The following is a 19,354-nucleotide window of genomic DNA, read 5'->3' as shown; positions in this document are numbered from 1 at the left end:
CTGTGTGGGTGGATGTGTCACAGCACTGTGTTGTGGGGCTCCACGTGTCAGAGGTGGACGGTGTGGCCAGCGAGGCTAGTGATGCTGTTCGCCCTCCGAGGAGGTCATGGCTGTAGCTACGGCGGCCCCCATCCGGAAGATGTACATTTGAGGGGGTCCACAAGGGGTAAGTGTGCAAGTTTGTGAATTTTGTTAGGAGGAGGGTGGTGGAGGCCAAACTTTGTCCAAAGTTTGGCCTCCACCACCCGTGCAATGAGTGAGGGTCTCCCCGACCCCCCGCTTTGCAGCTGCCACAGGCTGATGGCTGCAACACGTCCATTTGAACTGGGAGTGTTTCCCCCAGTGCAGGAAACAGTCTCAGTGCGTTGCAAAATCCCACCCCTCCTAAAATATCAGATCAATCAGGTCTGTAAACAACCTGAAGTACCTGTTTAATTGCTTCAAGTGGCACCCCGCCGGCTTTAATTGCCAGCGGGAGTCCCACATGCGGGGGCTGCGGGCGCATGTCAGCGCGTCACTGGGGAACCCGGAAGTGGGCGGGTTGGAGCCGGGCTCCGGACCTGCCCCGGGAATCCCCAATTTTCGCAGCCCCCTCGCCACGAACACGAACGCACCCACGCGGGGGTGCGAAAATCGAGCCCATTATCTCTCTCCCAACAGCCGATGAGGTCTCTCTCTCTTTCTCCTCCCCCTCAGATGTGCAGCTCCTGTCGGCAGCCAGCCTGTCAATCAGGCTGGCTGCCGGGCCCAATACCCAGAAGAAGCTTTATTTGACCTCATTAGGGTTGCGATCGCCAACCCTCCCACTTCCTTTCCAGGTTTGGCGCCCACAAATCACTCTTCCCACTGGCATGTTAAAATTGTGCCCCATCTGTTAGTTTGTGCACAGTCCTAGTTATTCAAATAGATTCAGAGGATCTGAACTTTAGACCCTTCAAATCTGAAGACTCCTCCTTAATTAAAGACTGGAATACAAAGGCAAGAAAAATCTACTGCGGGTTAACATATCCCTGCCAGCACAAAACTGCATTTCAAACAACTCATTATCATCCTCACATCCATAGCCTTCAAAATTAGGATGATAGAGGAGTAGAAACACTCTTAATTACGTATCAATTTTTGGTATATCTGGTGCGAGTGTGTTGGAGTCAGATTGTGCGTGTGGTAAAAACCAAAAAATTGTTTTCACACAAATACCTTTATGTGCACATTATATTTTTGTTAGATCTCCATTTGGACTCAAATTTTCCCATTTTAAACCTTAAATCAGAACTGTAGATGCTGCTAAATATACCACATTATGATATGTAGTTATTTCAATTAGATTCACATTTAACACCACACAGAACTCATCGTACTGCACCCTAAAACCAACATAAAGTATCTTCATCAATTTTATGATCAAATTGATAAGCATTGAGAAGCATTGGGTATGCTTCATTTATTCTCTACAAGATGTGTCAAGTGAAAGATTTTATAAACCATTTTAATCTCCACATCTTACTTGGATGCTACCTCATTCCAACCTCTTACATTGCTGCAAGCAAACAGACAGCTGACACAACGGAACAATGTCTTACCCAAGTTTGTCAACCAAGTCCCACAGCACATTTGGAGAGGGAACAAGAGGAGATCCATCATATAGGACAACTGAGGCTCCTGTAGCAAGAGCCGACACTAGCCAGTTCCACATCATCCAGCCAGTCTGGAAAAGAGAGAGTCATGAGAAGAGGTGCAATTTCACTCATCTATTAGGTGACATTACTGGAAGGTGCAACTGGAAATAACGAAGATGACTCCTAATTTTGATCCTGGTAGTTTCTAGGAGCACAAGTATACTAAGCAAAATTGTAAAGGAGCATGTCAAGAGCTCCCACAGCTTGCAAGTAATACGTAACTCGCATTTAAAATGGGCAATAACATAATTATACAACATCCATTAAATGGTCTACCCTTACCCACTTCGCCAGGAATGATGTAAAGACAGTAGGGATGATGTAAAAGTGGGAGAGGAGACACAAAATGACTATTTTTTTTAAAAACTACATTTAATGGGAGATGGATTTAGTGAGGCAATCACATCACCACATATGTCACAGCAACGTCTTCTGTACGTAAACAAGAACGTCCAAGATGCTTTAGCACAAAATCAACAGCCCTTTAACCAGATATGAAGAGGGCAATTCCCAAACAAACCTTTGGTATAGCAATTTAAGAGGATTAAATAGGTTCATTCATCCTGCCATTTTTATATGTTGAACTTTGTACAAAAACAAAGCCTAAAGGTTTGACGTAATAGATTTCTAAAGTAAAGCAGGTGGGCTGCTCGGGCAATACTGTGGGCATAACAGATAGCGTGCGCTCTTTTAACATTGCAGCAAAGCTCTTGTAGCTGAGTCGACTAGACTGCTAGAGCTCACTAGACTGAAGACACTGAGTTGCTCCATCTGGTACATCAGCAAATGGGCAGGCTCCTTTCATCCCAGTATGGAATGTTCAACAGAGCAATGCTATTATGTTATCCCAGGGATTCCTGTATGTGATGGGAAACACGGCCATAAAAGTGGTAGGGAGAGGTTTACCCATAGACACAATTACACAGCAGTTCCAACTCATATAGGGAATGAGACCAATAGTGTTGAGCTCAGAGAAGGTTAGGAACCATTTTCTTGTAGGATGAACCTCACTGCCAGGGCTGGATGGCAAGAACTCGGGAGTGAGTGAAAGAAAAGATCATGTACGGTTGATGAGAACAGCGAAGGAAAAGAAACAGTACAGGAAAAGGAAAAGGAAAAGGATAAAACACACAGCAAGGATAAGCACAGAGATAGAGAAAGGAGGCACAGAGATAGAGAAAGGAGGCACAGAGATAGAGAAAGGAGGCACAGAGATAGAGAAAGGAGGCACAGAGATAGAGAAAGGAGGCACAGAGATAGAGAAAGGAGGCACAGAGATAGAGAAAGGAGGCACAGAGATAGAGAAAGGAGGCACAGAGATAGAGAAAGGAGGCACAGAGATAGAGAAAGGAGGCACAGAGATAGAGAAAGGAGGCACAGAGATAGAGAAAGGAGGCACAGAGATAGAGAAAGGAGGCACAGAGATAGAGAAAGGAGGCACAGAGATAGAGAAAGGAGGCACAGAGATAGAGAAAGGAGGCACAGAGATAGAGAAAGGAGGCACAGAGATAGAGAAAGGAGGCACAGTACTCCCAATACGGCAAGATTCCTGGTTTTCAGTGGAGGAACAGAAGTGGACAAATCCTTCTCAGACCATCCAATTCACATGATTTCCAGTCCCCACAGGAACTGGGCAAGTCAGTGCCAAGGCTGTGAGGGCAATGAGATTTCAAGGTGCAGAAGGATGAGACTCAGAGCAAGTTAGGGGGGAACAAAGAACAAGGGGGTGAGAAAAGTAAACAAGAAATAAGACAGAAGAAGAAAAACAAAAGAACAAAAAAAAAGTAATGAAATACAGCCAGTCTGAGGAACAAAACATGAGAGCAAGCAGTAAATATCATAACATAACCTCAGATTGACAAGTTCCTGGATTCAAGAATAGGCTTTTTTTAAAAAAAAGTATGAAAATGGTTTGCACTATACAACAGGAGGAAATTATATGAAATAAAATGCACTGTACAGGAAGTGTGATCGGGTTTTGAGAGCACTGGGCCAGCTCAGTTTTTCTTAGATGCCCCTCCCTTTCAATTTCATGGTCAATTTAACTTTTTTTTCCATGAAATGAAAACAAATTTAAGCACAATCATTTTTGTTTTACCAAAAGGGCTTTGCTGCTCTTGGTTATGCAAATTAAATGACAAGCTTTGACAACCGCAGAGATTGATTTGTTCTCCAACAACGAAGATGATAAATCTTCCCATTCAGTGCATTATTTATGCATACAACAATCTGCACTTACTGTAGAGTAGTAGATAATGACATCACTGCTGCTCATGTTGCCATGGAGAATGTGCTCCTTCAGGTGCTGGATGAGAGTGCCCTGTAAAGAGATAATACTTCATAAACCTTCTTTAACTATGACTTGCAGCTGTATTATCAAGACCTTTCAGTGTAAAGTGGTTACTTGCTGTCACACTCCAGTTAAAAGTAAATGGTAAGTCGTCTTACATTTCAAGTGTACAAGGTCCAGACTGTTCATGCATTCTTACTCTACAACTTTACTGCTGGTGCAAAGCTTCATTCTAAAGCTATGGTCTACAGCCAGTCAGGACTTCATCTAGAGAAATGATGAGACATTGTGTGGAGGAGGGAGTCTCACAACATTTCAATGCAGTGCCAAAAAGGGTTTGAAAGTGCTCGGCAGTTCCTTGGACATCCTGGACACTCTTTAAATCTAGATGCAATGAATTTAAATGTTTACACAACATGACACTGCTGCGTGCACCATCTAAATGTTTAAAATTTAACTGCTGGGAGAGGGTCCCGGCGACCAGGTGTAAGTGAATGTTTGGAGCTCTCTCCTGGGCACACTGGTAGCTCCAATGTAAATTCAACTATAATTTGCTGAGAACTACCTGAGGTATCACTTGTGTGATAGAATGCCTTCAATTAATTATTAAAAAGTCCGGCATCTAGATTTTCCACATGAAAGCAGCCAATAATCTGTTTTGTCCAAATGTTACATCCTTACTAAGGGCAAATACTTACCTACTACTGCAACTGATTTTTATGGAAATACTTACACAATAATACAGGTTCCCCCTCCATTCACTAATAGGAAAGTGAGGGCAGGAGAATCCATATGTAGTAACAAAACCATACTCCAGTCGACACCTTTTCATCAGCTACAATCCCACTGGCTGCATCTTAATGGTTCTTGAGTTGCAGGTGACACTAGCAAGACCACATATATTGCTCATCCCCTAGTTGCACTGCAGTGGTGGTTTGCTAGGCTTTAAGAATCAACCATGTTGTGTTGGACAGGAGTTACATATAGGCCAGACTGGGTAAGGGTGGCAGGCTCCTTTCCCGGAAGGTCATGAACAGCCCACAAGTTATCAGATTTATTGAATTCAATGTTATAAATTGCCATAGTGGGATTTGAATTCAATCTCTAGGTTGCTAGTCCAGTACTATAAAACACTACATTACCTTTACTGGATTAATTATTTGATCTAAATAATTGGTTTTGGAAACCAACTTCTCCCAAATGATTTTGTAATATTATAGGTTAAAAAAAACATGAAGCAAAAATGTTGCCATTTACTGGAAACTGCAATTACCACTTTTTAAAAATGTAAACACTTCTGTAATTGTTTCAACTTTAGTACACATAATTTTAATATTTAAGGTTACCTCTAATTAACTTTACACAAATATGTGTCAGCTCTTGCTACAGAGTGAATGATATTGGAGGAGATTTTCTCTGTGCATTATATGTAGCAAAATCATAACTGCTTCCTTTATGAATGTTTGTGCATTGCACATGGAGAAAATCATCCCCTATTGTATTCACTTACCACTTGGTACAGCATTAAGATGCAACAAGTATGCCCCCAAGTGGTGCAGTTCTTCACTACAAGACCCAACACCCTTTAAAACTCAATCAGTTTTGGAAGTGCACTGACTGGTAATAATGATTAATAACACACTGTTCAGTAAGGTTGCAGCTAATGACCAATTCTCAAGTTGACCCAGTCTCTCACCTAAATGTAATCAATGAATCAACTGATTGGTGAAAACAATAGTGCTGTGCAGTAAAAGCTAATATGGACCAAACAGAAGAATAATCACAAACTGCCTCTCTACACATGGAATTTATGGATGATGCAGTATTTCAACATTTTTTGAAATGTGAACAGTCCTTTAATAAATTAAAATGAAAAACTACGGCTGCCAGCTTCCCAAGAACTCTACAAGCCCATCTAGTTTTTAAACTTAAACTGCAAACTGCATTAAAGCACATATTCTTTCCTTCCGTGTTATAAAGTTTCCATCTTCATTGCCGTTTCCATAATGTTGATTATATGACATTGATGTACGTAGCGTAACTATGGCTACAGAATATTAATTCTATATTGAATGCCCTTGTACATTCCACCACAGATTGATCTGAATCAGAGTTGTATAAATTCTTCATGGCTCCCTAGCTCAACCAACAGAAGAAAACTGAGTTTTAGAACCATGCAACTAAATGATTACATAGCTAGCTCAAAGTGTTGCAAGAATAGCTTTCTGAGAAATATTTTGTAATAGTCCAAAAGTGCATCTCAGACATGATAGTCTGAAGAAAATTTATTTATATTCTAAAGGGTGGATACTTGCTATCTGATGAAGGTACCAATTAGTGATTCAGAACTTCAGTTCAACCATCACACTGGAAAGCAATATATACGGAAAAGGGGAACTCGGTTCTTTTATCAATATACCTCCCAGATTGGTAGTCAATGACTAACCAACAGTATACTGCAGTGAAGAAAAATTTAAGTAGGAAAAACTATAGGGCCAAAAATCCTTTAACCTAACAAACTGATCTGTGTGCATGGGGAGGGGTTGAGAGAAGAAAGGGCAGATATTTAGCCAGGTCATCAGCAAATTACGACTATCGCTCACTACCATCATAAAAACTTAAAATAAAATCCTTCTGTGTATAATAATTAGCATTCTTTATTAATGGTCATTAACTATACAGCAATATCAGAAAAATAATCCCTGTATCCACTATTTATGTGTGGGATTTAAAAAACTTAGGAAAATATCACTCACCACAATTATATTACCTGCCACTGTAAACATATCGGCCCCGAAAATGCGTGATCCCACTTTGCCACCCTAATAATGGTGCAGCAAGACTTCCCCTGAGCCCACTGAGATTCCCAGGGCCAGGAGCGTTTCCATGAGATGGGCAGCCACCCATGCCAAGTGGCAGCCAAAGAAAATCCCGGATTTTTGAAGAATGGGCTCTTTTCCACACAGGTCATTTTAAGACCGGTTGCTGTATGGCAGTTAGCCTTTCCGAATCTGGGGGGGGGGATGGGGAACGCCCCATTTCTGCCAGCTTGAAACTACTGTACATCCGTTTACATGGTACAGTCCCTTGTGGGGCATCAAAGGCACGACTGGTCGGAATTCTCGCGGATTGCATCATCTCACTAGTCCCTTTCTCCTTCTATGATATCAGGTTCAAAGGGGATGTATGCAGGCACTGCCCATTCCCCACTCCCATCAGGAAACCCCGGCACTGCCCAAACAGGGTGGAGACCCAGCGTAACCAGGCGCTGCCCCCAAATCCACAAGGCCACCATTAATACACCTTAACCATCATGGATTTTCAGGACCACACAGTCCACTTTTCCTGATTCAAAGATGCTTAATTCAAGTTATCAATGAATTCAAATTGAAATTATACAAAAACGTCTCCTGAATAATTTGAAATTTTCTTCAAACAAAAAAAAACTGATGGGACTTACTGGAGTAATTTACACTCAGATTCACAATACAGTATAATCTCCATTATCAATGATTATCTTTGTCCAATACCAGAATTTTAGCGAGACAAAATTTGACCTCGTCTTCATTCCCATTCCCATGCTAGGCCAAATTTTGAAGGCTCTCCAATTATCCACCTGCTCCATTATGGCATATAACAGAGGTTCTACTATAACTGAGAATCCAACGTTTTTTTAAGTTTAAATCTAGCCACATCCAGCTCAACTCTCACCAGCATGTAACGGCAGAGAACGTGGAACTGAGCAGCCTTTTACAAAAACTGTCCATCTTTTCATAGCTCAAAGAAGTTCATGAAATTACAAATGTTATAACTTAAGCAAGGTGGCAGAATTTTCAGACCGAGATTAAAATTCTAAACTGACATTTTAGATATATTTTGCACCATAGGATCAGAAACAAGGCCAAAATAAAAACAAGGAAGTTACTAAACATTCAGTCATGTACATAATTATTAACGGTATAAAAGCCTAAGAATATATCTAAAACCACTAAACTATGCTGATTTTTGAGAAATTAAAACACTGAATTGAAATAGGCTCTTCAAATGTGGAGTCCACAGATTTCCTATTGAATAGGAATTTTGTACTGACTGAACTAACTTATTACAAGTAAATAGGATGTAACCCGATTGTCAATATTTTAACCATATAGTAGCTTTTCTTTGTATATTTAATATTCTGCATTTCAGATGAAAGTATTTAAGATCTTACCAAACCATGGGGCTCGATTTTGGAATGAAGCAGCGAGTGTGTTGGGGGTGGGGGGGCTCTGAAAATCAGGGAAATCCCGAGCAGGTTCGGAACCCGGCTCCAGCCCACAGACTTCCGGGTTCCCCAATGACGTGTCTGGGTGTGCGTGCGCCTCACGAATATGAAAATCCCACCGGCAATTAAAGCCGGCGGGATGATACTTGACAGTTAATTAGATACTTGAAGTGCTTAATTTTGTGCACATTGAGGCAGGAGTCTGATTTTCAAACATCCTCAGCGTGTTTCCCGTGCTATGGGAAACACTCCATGTTCTACCAGACGTGTTTCAGCCGGCAGCCAGTTGGACATTCAAATGCTTGTTTGACGGATGGGGATAAAAGGTGAGTTATTACAGCAGGGCACTCGGTTCTTTCAGACAAAATTTTGGCTGGGAAATCTTTGTGTTTTCACTGAAAATTCTTAGTTTCCACTTAGAATTCTTCTGTTCACACATATTTACCAACTTTTCAGACTCCCTCAAACTGACACCACCAGGATGGGGGAGGGGCGCCATGGCTGCATTCACCACTAAATCTGAGGATCAGTAACATCACCAGCCTTGCCACCCCTCCCTGCACAAAACAGGCCTGCAACTACACATACACCCACTGTAAAGTAACCCAATGGGTGGCACTAAGTGTCGCCGTTCATGGTGAACCTCATGAAAGGGCCCATCACAAAAGACAGTCAAGAATGGGCAAGACGTGGCAGTATTGGTGAGAATAACATTTAGTGTGACTTTAACAAAAACCAAATATAAATGAAAAACATGACAGTCTGTCAGACACCCTTGTCCATCCCCTTCATGATCACAAAACTTTAGCCTTTCTCCTCCTACAACTTCTACGTGGTGCATCCCCTGTGGCTGCAGCAGAGGTAGTGGCAGGTTGCTGATGTTCATGTCCTGACTGCTTAGATGCTTTCAGCATTCGCCCTCTGGGTTTTGGAGCCCGTGAAGGCCCCTCCAAAGACTGCTCCACCTGCGCCTGTGCGGGGGCAGACTCAGCCACCTGGTGAGGAGGCAGCATTGCAGGTACTGGTTGAGAGGGGGCAATGGGTGAGGGGTGGGAGCGCATCGAGTGGCGTCCCCACTTCCACGTCCCCTTTCGCCATCATCCCTCTCCTGGACCAGGCGCACATCACTCCTACCACCCTGCTGGAGAACAGTTTGGAGGACATGTATGATGCCCTGGAAGCCCAGTTGTAAAGTATCTACCGGCCTGTTTAAGGCAGCAGAATGTTGTTCACCCAGAGTCCGAACGACCGTTGTTAGGGCCTGAATGGACTCATTTGTGAGCCGTGCTTAAAGCTCAACGGAGGCTAGCCTTCTCTCCATCGCAGACATTCCCGCACTTACCTGTGACACTATCTCAGACACTTACATCCCTGTGACACTATCTCAGAGATTCCCTCCTGTACCTGTGCCACCATTCCACTCATGCAGGAGTTGGACTCCTCCATCCTCTGCGCTATTGTGGAGAGTGCACGTGGCACCTGTTCCAGTACCTTGCAAATGTGTTGCTGCCCCTCAATCATTCTCCTTTTAAAGGACGGCCCCCGGGGTTCAGCATCTGTGTCCAGCTGAACAGAGCCCGGAGAGGAGTGCTCCCACCGACGCAGACTCTCCACAGCTGCCCCTGCCGCCAGTGTCTGTTCGTGCTCACTTGTGTGTGATAACTCAACAGGTGCCAACCCAACGAACTCACTACTAGGACCCACCGAGGTGTGAGTATCTGCGCTGGTGCATGGCTCGCAATGATGTGATGGTGCACCCTCAGAGGCTGGCAGGTTCTCTGAGGAATCGCCCTCTGCCGTCACTGTGGTCGTTGAAGGGACTGCAAGAGAACAGAAGGCAATATTAAGCATCATCGCAGGTGTGTCATGTTGCGATGAGCATAATGAGGTGTTGAACATGGCAAGCATTGTTAACATCAATTCATATTGTGTGTGATGAATGTTAAAGTTATGCCACCAGACGTTTGTCAGGTGCCAGTCTTGGCATCCCCAACGGACAGGCACTCGAAGGTGCGGCTGATCTCCAGGGCCTCCTGCTCCGCGTCTGTGAGGACCACTATTTGTTGTGGCCCCCCCTCCAGTCCTCGAACTCTCCCGTGCATTTTGCGTTCTCTTCTCCGAGAAGGGGACAAAGAACAGACGTGTGAGCGAGTGATGGTGAAGTGGCCAACCGATTAATGCATTGGTTTGGGTGAGGCTGACCGTGAAAGAGGTGCATCAGAGGGTGAGTATGAGACAGAGACATCACATTAGATGAGGATTGGGGTGAGTGGTGGTGGTGGGGTCACAAATGGGGAGGTGAGGAAGTGCAACTGAGTTGAGGATGAGCCTTGAGTGGGTGTGAGGAGTGATGTGATCGAGTAGTCTTGGCAGTGCAGAATAAGTTGGGGGGACGGGATGGTGGTGATGTGGAACACGGAATGTAGGAGAATCAATAAGTGTACTCACTTTTGTTGACCTAGTAAGGTCATTGAAACGCTTCCTGCACTGGATCCAGGTGCAGGAGATGTTGCTGGTGACCTCGACTGCCACCTCGAGCCAGGCCTTCTTGGTGGCAGAGGCAGGGCACTTCCTCCCATCCGCAGGGTAAAACACTTCCCTCCTCCTTCTCACCCCGTCCAGTAGCTGCTGCAGTGAGGCATCGCTGAACCTTGGAGCAAGCCTTGCCCCTGTGCTGCTCCAATATGATTTCTGGGTCTTTGCTCCAGCAAAAGCCTTTGAAGCAATGGCTCTTTAACTAGAGCTCCTCCAGCTGACAGCCTGCCATGCGGGTGTGCAGTCCGCCCACTGCGCAGCTTTCCGACGGCAAACCCGGAAGCCACATTAAGTGGTACCAATTCACTTGCAATCGCATGCGAAATGGACATATTTTATTAGTCAGGTTACCCATTCACTCCCCCTCCCCAGTGCCATCCTGCCTCCATTCTAAAATCGAGCCCCTGGTGTTCAAAATTAAATGCTAATTGAAACATCTATTGAGTTTAGCAAGAAACTATTGCAGGGAAAGGGCAGTTTCATTAATAAGCTTATTTTATAATTGCTTCCAATGTAATTATAGTTTTATATGTACATTTTGATTATGTGTGTGCTTGCTTGCAAATGGAAACCATTAGTACAGCACCTTTAAATGAGTACGCTTACATTACTTAAAAAAATTATTAATTACTAGCAGGTGTCCCGTGGCATTCCTCACTGGCAGGCTCGGGTCTGGAGTACAGCTGTGACGTTTAGATGCTATCCGAGCATTGAGGCCACTCCTCTAAATAGGCAAATCCAGGTAACTTAGCTACTTATAAACTAATGAGATCAGTCAAAGAGAATTGGGAGGTTTGGAGGGCAGAAGAGAACAGGGCAGGAAGGAGGAGCAGGGCAAATGAGGGAAGTAGGGAGGATAAATGAAGAACAATAGGTGGATAGATGGAGGAGGGGGAGAGAAATATGGCAGATGGACAGGACAGGACAGGGATGGGAGATGGGGAAGAGAAGGGACAATGGATGGGGAGAGAGGGTAGAATGGATGCCAGGGGAAAATGCACATGAATGGAGTGAAAGAAGGCAACTGGATGGAGGGAGGAAAGAAGGACAGATGGACAGTATATATAGGATTGGGGGGGAACAGAAGGGAATATGGACAGGATGGGGGAGGAAGAGAAGGACAGGCAGACAGACGGTGAAGAGAAGTGAGGCTCAATGGATAGGAGGGAACGGAAGAAATGAGTTTGAATAGATAGCTTTTTGCCAACCAAAGGTATTAAGGGATATGGGCCAAAGGCAGGTATATGGAGTTAGATCACAGATCAGCCATGATCTTATCAAATGGCGGAGCAGGCTTGAGGGGCTGAATGGCCTACTCCTGTTCCTATGTTCCTATGAATGGAGGGCCGGGGAAGAAGAGAGAACCTTGGATGGAGCAGAAGAAGAGAGAACCTTGGATGGAGCAGAAGAAGAGACCTTGGATGAAGCAGGTGAACCTTGAATTTGGGGGAAGGGAGGGAGGGTCAGGCAGACATGCAGAAAGAGTGGGAAAGGACAAAAATATATAGCCATTGTTTTTTTTTAAAAAAAGTAACGTACAGATCTATTTCACTTTTCATTTTCCTACTGAAAGCAAGTTCAAATACAACATACAAGTTAGTAATGTTCAAATAACCACAGCTAAATAAAATTAAACAGGTCTCATCTCTCAAATATTTATCCTTTCTTAAAGCCTCAGTGATTACTTACCCCTGCTGAATGTACCATGCATTTAGGTGCCCCTGTTGTGCCAGAAGAATACATGATAAAAAGCGGGTGGTTGAAGGGCAGCTGCTCAAACTCCAGCTGTGGATCGTGGTCTGCTTCCTTTCCAGTGGCGAGGAAGTCATCTATGCAAATGCTACGATAAAGCACAAAATGATGCGGTTATAAAACTAACACATTGGGCCAGGAGTTACTCGCCCAAGGACACCGCTCCATAATGGCGTCCTCGCCAACCGCTGGCGAATCAACTGTGCAACATGCGCAGCAAAACGCCGAAATCGCGAGCTTGCTCCCATTGGTTTGCCAGCAGTTTGCCAGTTAGGAATTAAAGGGCCACCTACACTACAATCAATAAAATCAGGAAATGTTTGTAAATTTACCCACCTGCCCAGCTGGAACGAAGATACTTACACCACCAAAAGGTAAGCTGGAAAATACCAGCCCTACACTACTTTTTAAAAGCGCAGTGACAGTTAATAACCGCGAAGCAACAAAAAAAATTTTTAAATGTGGAATGTCAAATTACTCTTATTTTCACAGAATCATAGAAAGGTTACAGCACAGAAGGAGGCAATTTGGCCCATCGAGTCTGCGCCGGCTCTATGCAAGAGCAATCCAGCTAGTCCCACTCCCCTGCCTATCCCCGTAGCCCTGCAAATTTTTTACTTTCAAGTACTTATCCAGTTCCCTTTTGAAGGCCATGATTGAATCTGCCTCCACCACCACCTTGGGCAGTGCATTCCAGATCATAACCACTCACTGCGTAACAAAGTTTTTCCTTGTGTCACCTTTGGTTATTTTGCCAATTACCTTAAATCTATGTCCTCTGGTTCTTGACCCTTCCATCAATGGGAACAGTTTCTCTCTATCTACTCTGTCTAGACCCTTTTAATATTTTTATTTAATAACATTTTAATATTTTTTGATCATTAAAAAAAATTAAATTTTAAAAAATGTTAAACTTTAAACTTCTGTAAGTTTCATTAGATTAAATCATTTGCTTGGCTTTTTATAATAAAGGTATGTTAAATTTTTATTTACGCTAACATGGACAAGTTCACTTTAAATGAATGTGTTTTACTTGCCGGCTTGTGGGGGTGACTGCTCTTCTTGACAGACTCTGTGGGCGTGGTTTCCAACCCCACAGAGTCCATCGATATGAAGGAACCTGCGCCGAAATCACAGCGCTGAATTGAGAAAAAATTTTAAATGGAGCAAGTGGACGTCAGAGACCACAAGGTAAGTATTCTCGTAGTCTCGGTCCGCAGGATATGTGGACAGCCTTGCCACGCCAGTCGGAGCAACTTCCAGCCTATTAACTATACTCCAGGAGGAGTAAAAGTCTAGCCGGAATACTTGATCAAAGTATTCCCTCAGTGTCTCTGCGAAAGAAAATTCATGTAAAAATAATCATTGATATTAAAATAAATATATTTTCTACCCATGGAGATCTGGCTCCCGTTTCCTCCAGGTTGCTCGAGTGAAACCACTATCGGGTAGGGGTTGAGTACATCCCAGACTGACAACACTCGTTTGCATTGGACAGTGCATCATCATCCTGGCCTGAAAGGTGATCTGTGCCTATTTCACCCGAAAGAATCAATCTACCAGATGGGTACACTACATATATTACCTTTTGCACGTTATTCCAAGGAGCTGCTGGACGATGCAGCCAGGTCCTCTCTTTAAGTGACGTTACCTAGAGAGAAGTCGACCCAAAATAACAGTTCTCTGTAGTTCCCCGGCCCTTTTTTTTAAAAAAAGTCACGGAATATTTTTATGATTTTCTTTAAAATAGACACTGGAGGAGTACTTTGAACAATAAATACTCCCCTATTCTTTCCTCCTAGCTGTTATTAAAAGCCAGATACATCATTTTCATGTATTCTAGATTTTGTGATACACTAGTAATGTGAAGAGGCAATTTTATCATTGTGGAATTAGCCCCAAGAACGAACATTAAATAAAAATCTGAATGCTTGGATCAACCTGTGGAAACAACGGGAGAGGGAAAGAATACTGGACAGAATTTCACCACACTAATCTACAAAACACCATCTCATTCACAGCATGTGTTGTTTTTAATCTTCCAGTTTCAAGTAACATTTAAACTAAATTGCTGAATGTGCAGAACATCAGAAGGAGAAAATGTATATACTTACAATTCTGTTCCACAATGTGGAAGATCACAAGTTAATAAAAAAAAAATCTGAACAGGCTCCCAGTTAGAAACCAGGTCTATTTTTAGGACTTCAATGGACTCAAAATATCGATTATGCAATGTTTTGTGTATATTTTAATGTGGGGTTTATCTCTCATCCAAAATGTTAGTATTGTATTTCTTGCAAAGTGGAAATAATGCAAATTAATTAAAAACTATTAGTTGAATTATTGAATGACAAGTTAGAAGTCTGTGTATACATTTTGGGAACAAAATTTTAATTCTGTATACAAACCACGTCAAATTATCAGTAAACACAAAATGTAGAAAATTGAATTGTTGTACATTGAAAAAGAGAAAACACACGCAGGCTGAAAAGCACCGTAGCCTAACAGCTTAAGACAACCGAAATACAAGTGGAGACATTACATTTATAGGGCCCAGTTGACTCTGGTTTAACTATACAGATGGAGGTTGTTATAATAAGTATCCAGATCAATTTCTACAGATGTGTTATTTTATATTGCAGTTTGTTAGGATAACTTGAACAGCATTAGAAAAGAAGGGAATTTATGATCCATTAAAAATATTAACTCTGCATCCTAACTTCTAATACAAGGAGGGGGATAAGAGAGAAAAAGAGTGGAAGGAAGGATGGAAAAATTGTGTCTTTTAAAGAAAAACGCTACATGAAATCTGTTTGAAAGAGAAAGAGAAAAAAGGAACAAAAAGTTCATCTGTATTTTTAGCAGTACTGGCTGAGGAAGGAACGATGGCCAGGATACTGGGATAATGCCCTGCCCTCCTTCAAATTGTGCCACGAGATCCTTTACATCCACCTGAACAGCAGACATCTCACTTTAGTTTGATCAGAAAGACAATGGGCTCGACTTTCAAAGTAAAAAACAGGTGGGTTGGGGGCGGGGGGCATTGAAAATTGCCACCATTTCAGACCCGCCCATTTCCAGTTTTCACGGGGGCGGGAGGCCAACCCGCTCCCAGGAGGCGGGTCGGGCCTTAAAACCTTTCAAGGAGATCTTCAGGCCTCCATTTTTCACCAATTCCCGATTTCAACCCCGGGGGGAGGACCGGGATTCCCGGGATTTCTGTTTTACGCCTTGCGAAAGGAGGCGAGAAGGCCCGATACGAACAGGTAGGGAGAAAGGCACAGCTTGTGGGCCCAGAGGAGCAGGAGAGATTCCCCCAAGCCCAACAAGCTTACCTGCATCGACCCCCACCCCCCTCCGATCGCGAACCCCCGACCCTCCCCCTCCGACCCCCGGTCCTCCGACCCTGATCCCCCCTCCGACCCCGAGCCTCCCCCTCAACGATCGCAGAGCCCCACGATGACCCCTGATCCCACCTCCCCCCCCCCCCCGTGACTGACCCCTGATCCTGTCCCCCATGACTCGTGACCTCCATGCCCACCTATGCCCACCCGTGCCCCTTGCACCACACATGCGTCTATGCCCACCCATGCCTCCTCCCCCCCACCCCGCCCACCATCCATGCAAACAAAGACTTACCTGAACACGTCCTCTCCCTGGCTGGTCTCCCGTCCAACTGAGGCCAACCTGTTAATCAGCCAGTCAGTCGACAAAAAAAAGACGTCCTCACGTCAAAATTGTAAGGACGTCCGGGAAACCCATACTAATGGGTTTTCCGACCTCAAATTGACCCCCCCCCCCCCCCCGCCGCCAGCTCCCTTCCTGGCTCCGTTTTAAAATTGTGCCCAGCACCTCCAACAATTAAGCACTGCCTCGTAGATTATGTGCTCAAGTCCTGGAGTGAGATTTAAACCCACAATCTTCCAACTTAGAGGCAAGAGTAGGTTTCAGCCGTGGTTCACTGGTAACACTTGCCAGAGTGAGAGGATATAGGTTCAAGCCCCACTCTAGGACTTGAACACATAATCTAGGCTGACACTCCAGTGCAATACTGCGGACCCGTCCTTCGGATGAGACGTTAAACTGAGGTCCTGCCTGGCCTCTCAGGTGGACGTAAAAGATCCTATAGCACCATTCGAAGAGCAGCAGAGTTCTCCCGAAGTCCTAGCCAACATTTATCCTTCAACCAATACCACTAACTGGTTATTTCTCTCACTGCTGTACACAAATTGGCTACTGCGTTTCCCGACATTACAACAGTGACCATGCTTCATTGACTTTGAAGTGTTTTGGAATATCCTGAGGTCATGAAAGACACTGTATAATTGCAAGTTGTTTTGTTTCTTTCTTTACCAGCCAAGCTAACGTGAAATGTGGACAAGTCAAGTTCCTAGTAGATGTAAATAAATGTCAAACTACCCATAAAATGGCATTCACTTGCAATCTCACTCAATGTACATAGGACCGCTTGTGTGGGGAAATGGAAAAGGAAATACTAGCAGGTACTTTTCTGTGGTTAGAGCTAGTGCACAGCACAGTAAGCATTACCTTGCACCTTACCTGTGACTGTGTGATAATAGGCGCTAGGCGCTGAGGTAAAGATATTCTATTCCCCAGAATTGATAACACTCGCCTTGGGCACAAAGTTCAATGTTTAAATTTCCAAAGTAAACATTAACCTGACTTTCCTTTAGATACCAGCTAATCCACTATATTCCCAGCACTTTCTATTTTTATTTAAGATTCACCTTAAATTTGTCTTGTAAAATACAGGTTTTATAAAACTAGTAGTTTTAGAGTTGACAAATGGAAAGAATCTTAATTCCAATGCTATCCTCCTGTCCATCCCCCCCCCCCCCACCATTCCACCTGGTGACAGAACGTTCAGCCATTTTGGCCTTGTTCTCTGGAACTGTTTGTCTAAACCATTCTCCACCTTCAAAGCTTCCTCTTCAAAACCCATTTTTTCAACCGTGCCTTCAGTCTCCTCTACTATTCGGACCCAATTTCTTCTGTGAAGCACATCAGAACATTTGCTACATTCAAGATGCTGTATAAATGCCAGTAGTAGTTGTCAAATATGCGTAGAAATATCAGTTGACATTGCAATAAATACTGTTAAAATATTATTCATGAGTTTTCACCTGTTTGGTATCCTGGACAAGTCCACAGCCTCTCTTGATCGCACATACGGAATTATTACTACCTTCTTCAAGTCGGGCAAACCTGAAACATCAAATAAAAAAAGTCATGTCAATTGATCTGAACTTACATAGTGGTACTGAGATAGCACAAACTTAGACTAATCAGTAATATAACCCTAGGTTTTAGCTACAAATGAGAATTTTCCTAGAAACCCCCCAGATTGGAGGTGATACTTATACATTATGCTTGCTCTAGACATTGAACGTGTTCAAGATTGAATTACTTAAAACTGAATATAAATCATTTTACACAACCATTTCCAATGCAAGATGTGCTTTCTTAACCACCTGCAACATGTTCTCTATGGGATGTAATGCTTAAAAGTCCCCAATGGCTCATTTGTTGCAGTCTAGGACTACAAGCCACAATCAATAGCAAAACAGGACTTCCTATTGTTTAGAAGTAAGAGGACAAACCTATTTCACCAAACATACAATTGATTCAAATCGGATCAACCACCAGTCAGTTTGGATCTAAATATCTTAAATATCTGCCAGTTGATAAAGTAACGCTGGCTTGACCTTTTTTAAACAATTTGTTATTGGTCACAGAAACTACCTCAAGAAACTAAGTGTTGGTTTCATGACTGAATGAATTTCAGAGTTTAAACTAGTCTTCCAAGATATTTATTGCGTTCTCGTGTCTACTGGTGGGTGTTACCCAAATTCTAATTGTCAGAGTTTAATTGTTCAACCACATTATTCTTCAATTACATCCCCAACAAGTATTCCTACCCATTAAGGGAAAAAAAATATTTATTTCAATGTAAAAATAAAGCTTTGCACCAAACAGTTGCTTCATATTTTTGATGCTTTGTAAGGTGTTTTGCAAGGTGACATATGTTGGAAAACCATTTCAGCACGAATAAAGTGTCTCTTCTTTATATTTAATTAGCTGCATTCTTTCATAAGTTAATCAGTTCTGTATAAATGGCACAAGGATGCATGTTAGGCTATCCTGCTGCAGGTACAGATCAGTCTCGAAAACAATCTCATATTTTGGATAATACTAATAGGTGTATCAGTCTTTTCAGTCCAATGGGTCATCATTTTCCTAAGTTGAATTAAATGCATTTTATTATTTTCTACTCTGCAATAGCAGAAAGGAATAGATACAGATAATGCCGATATCTTAAAATGAGGCTTTGACGCATGTGAACACTTCATTTGAAATTGTTTTATCATCAGCTATTTAATGGCAGTGCCAACCCATTTATTTTAAATTGCACCTCCATTAGAAAGTGAACAAAATAATTTTATACAGACACCAATACTCAGAGAGCCTAATTTCAAGGTGTTTCTTCAGCATTAATCCAACTATTCCTATAATTAAAGAATAACAGGTAGCCTCAGTGATTTATAGCCATGGAATAAATGTCAGATATGAAAAGTTCTGGTTTAAATTGTGGTAGACCCTTGGCGTGAAGAAGGTTCTAGCTGTGATTAAAGCTGCAGCTTTTCAAACCTGACATTTAATCCATGGATATAAATCGCTCCACAGACCTACTCGTGTGGATGTGCACTCAATGCATTGTTTTCTGATCCTGCAAATATGAAACACTTTAAACCTTTTAGTTCCCTATCATAGAATCATACAAAGGTTACAGCACGGAAGGCGGCCATTCGGCCCTTC

The 19,354-nt window shown here is 42.9% G+C and overlaps 1 protein-coding gene across 1 annotated transcript in view; it reads right to left on the bottom strand.

Annotated features, from left to right (window-relative positions):
• Positions 1 to 19,354, bottom strand: part of aacs (acetoacetyl-CoA synthetase) — a 110,680-nt gene that overhangs the window by 42,693 nt on the left and 48,633 nt on the right. Inside the window, exons 7-10 of the mRNA XM_068005753.1 lie at positions 17,662 to 17,743; positions 12,455 to 12,605; positions 3,916 to 3,996; positions 1,581 to 1,705 (exon numbers count right to left, since the gene is read on the bottom strand). Coding sequence (XP_067861854.1) covers positions 1,581 to 1,705; positions 3,916 to 3,996; positions 12,455 to 12,605; positions 17,662 to 17,743 — 439 coding nt within the window. The remainder of the gene's footprint in view (positions 1 to 1,580; positions 1,706 to 3,915; positions 3,997 to 12,454; positions 12,606 to 17,661; positions 17,744 to 19,354) is intronic.

The sequence above is a fragment of the Heptranchias perlo genome, chromosome 25 (genome assembly GCF_035084215.1).
Source record: "Heptranchias perlo isolate sHepPer1 chromosome 25, sHepPer1.hap1, whole genome shotgun sequence".
In the NCBI taxonomy this organism is placed as follows: Eukaryota; Metazoa; Chordata; class Chondrichthyes; order Hexanchiformes; family Hexanchidae; genus Heptranchias; species Heptranchias perlo.
This window is presented reverse-complemented; position numbering and strand designations above follow the sequence as displayed.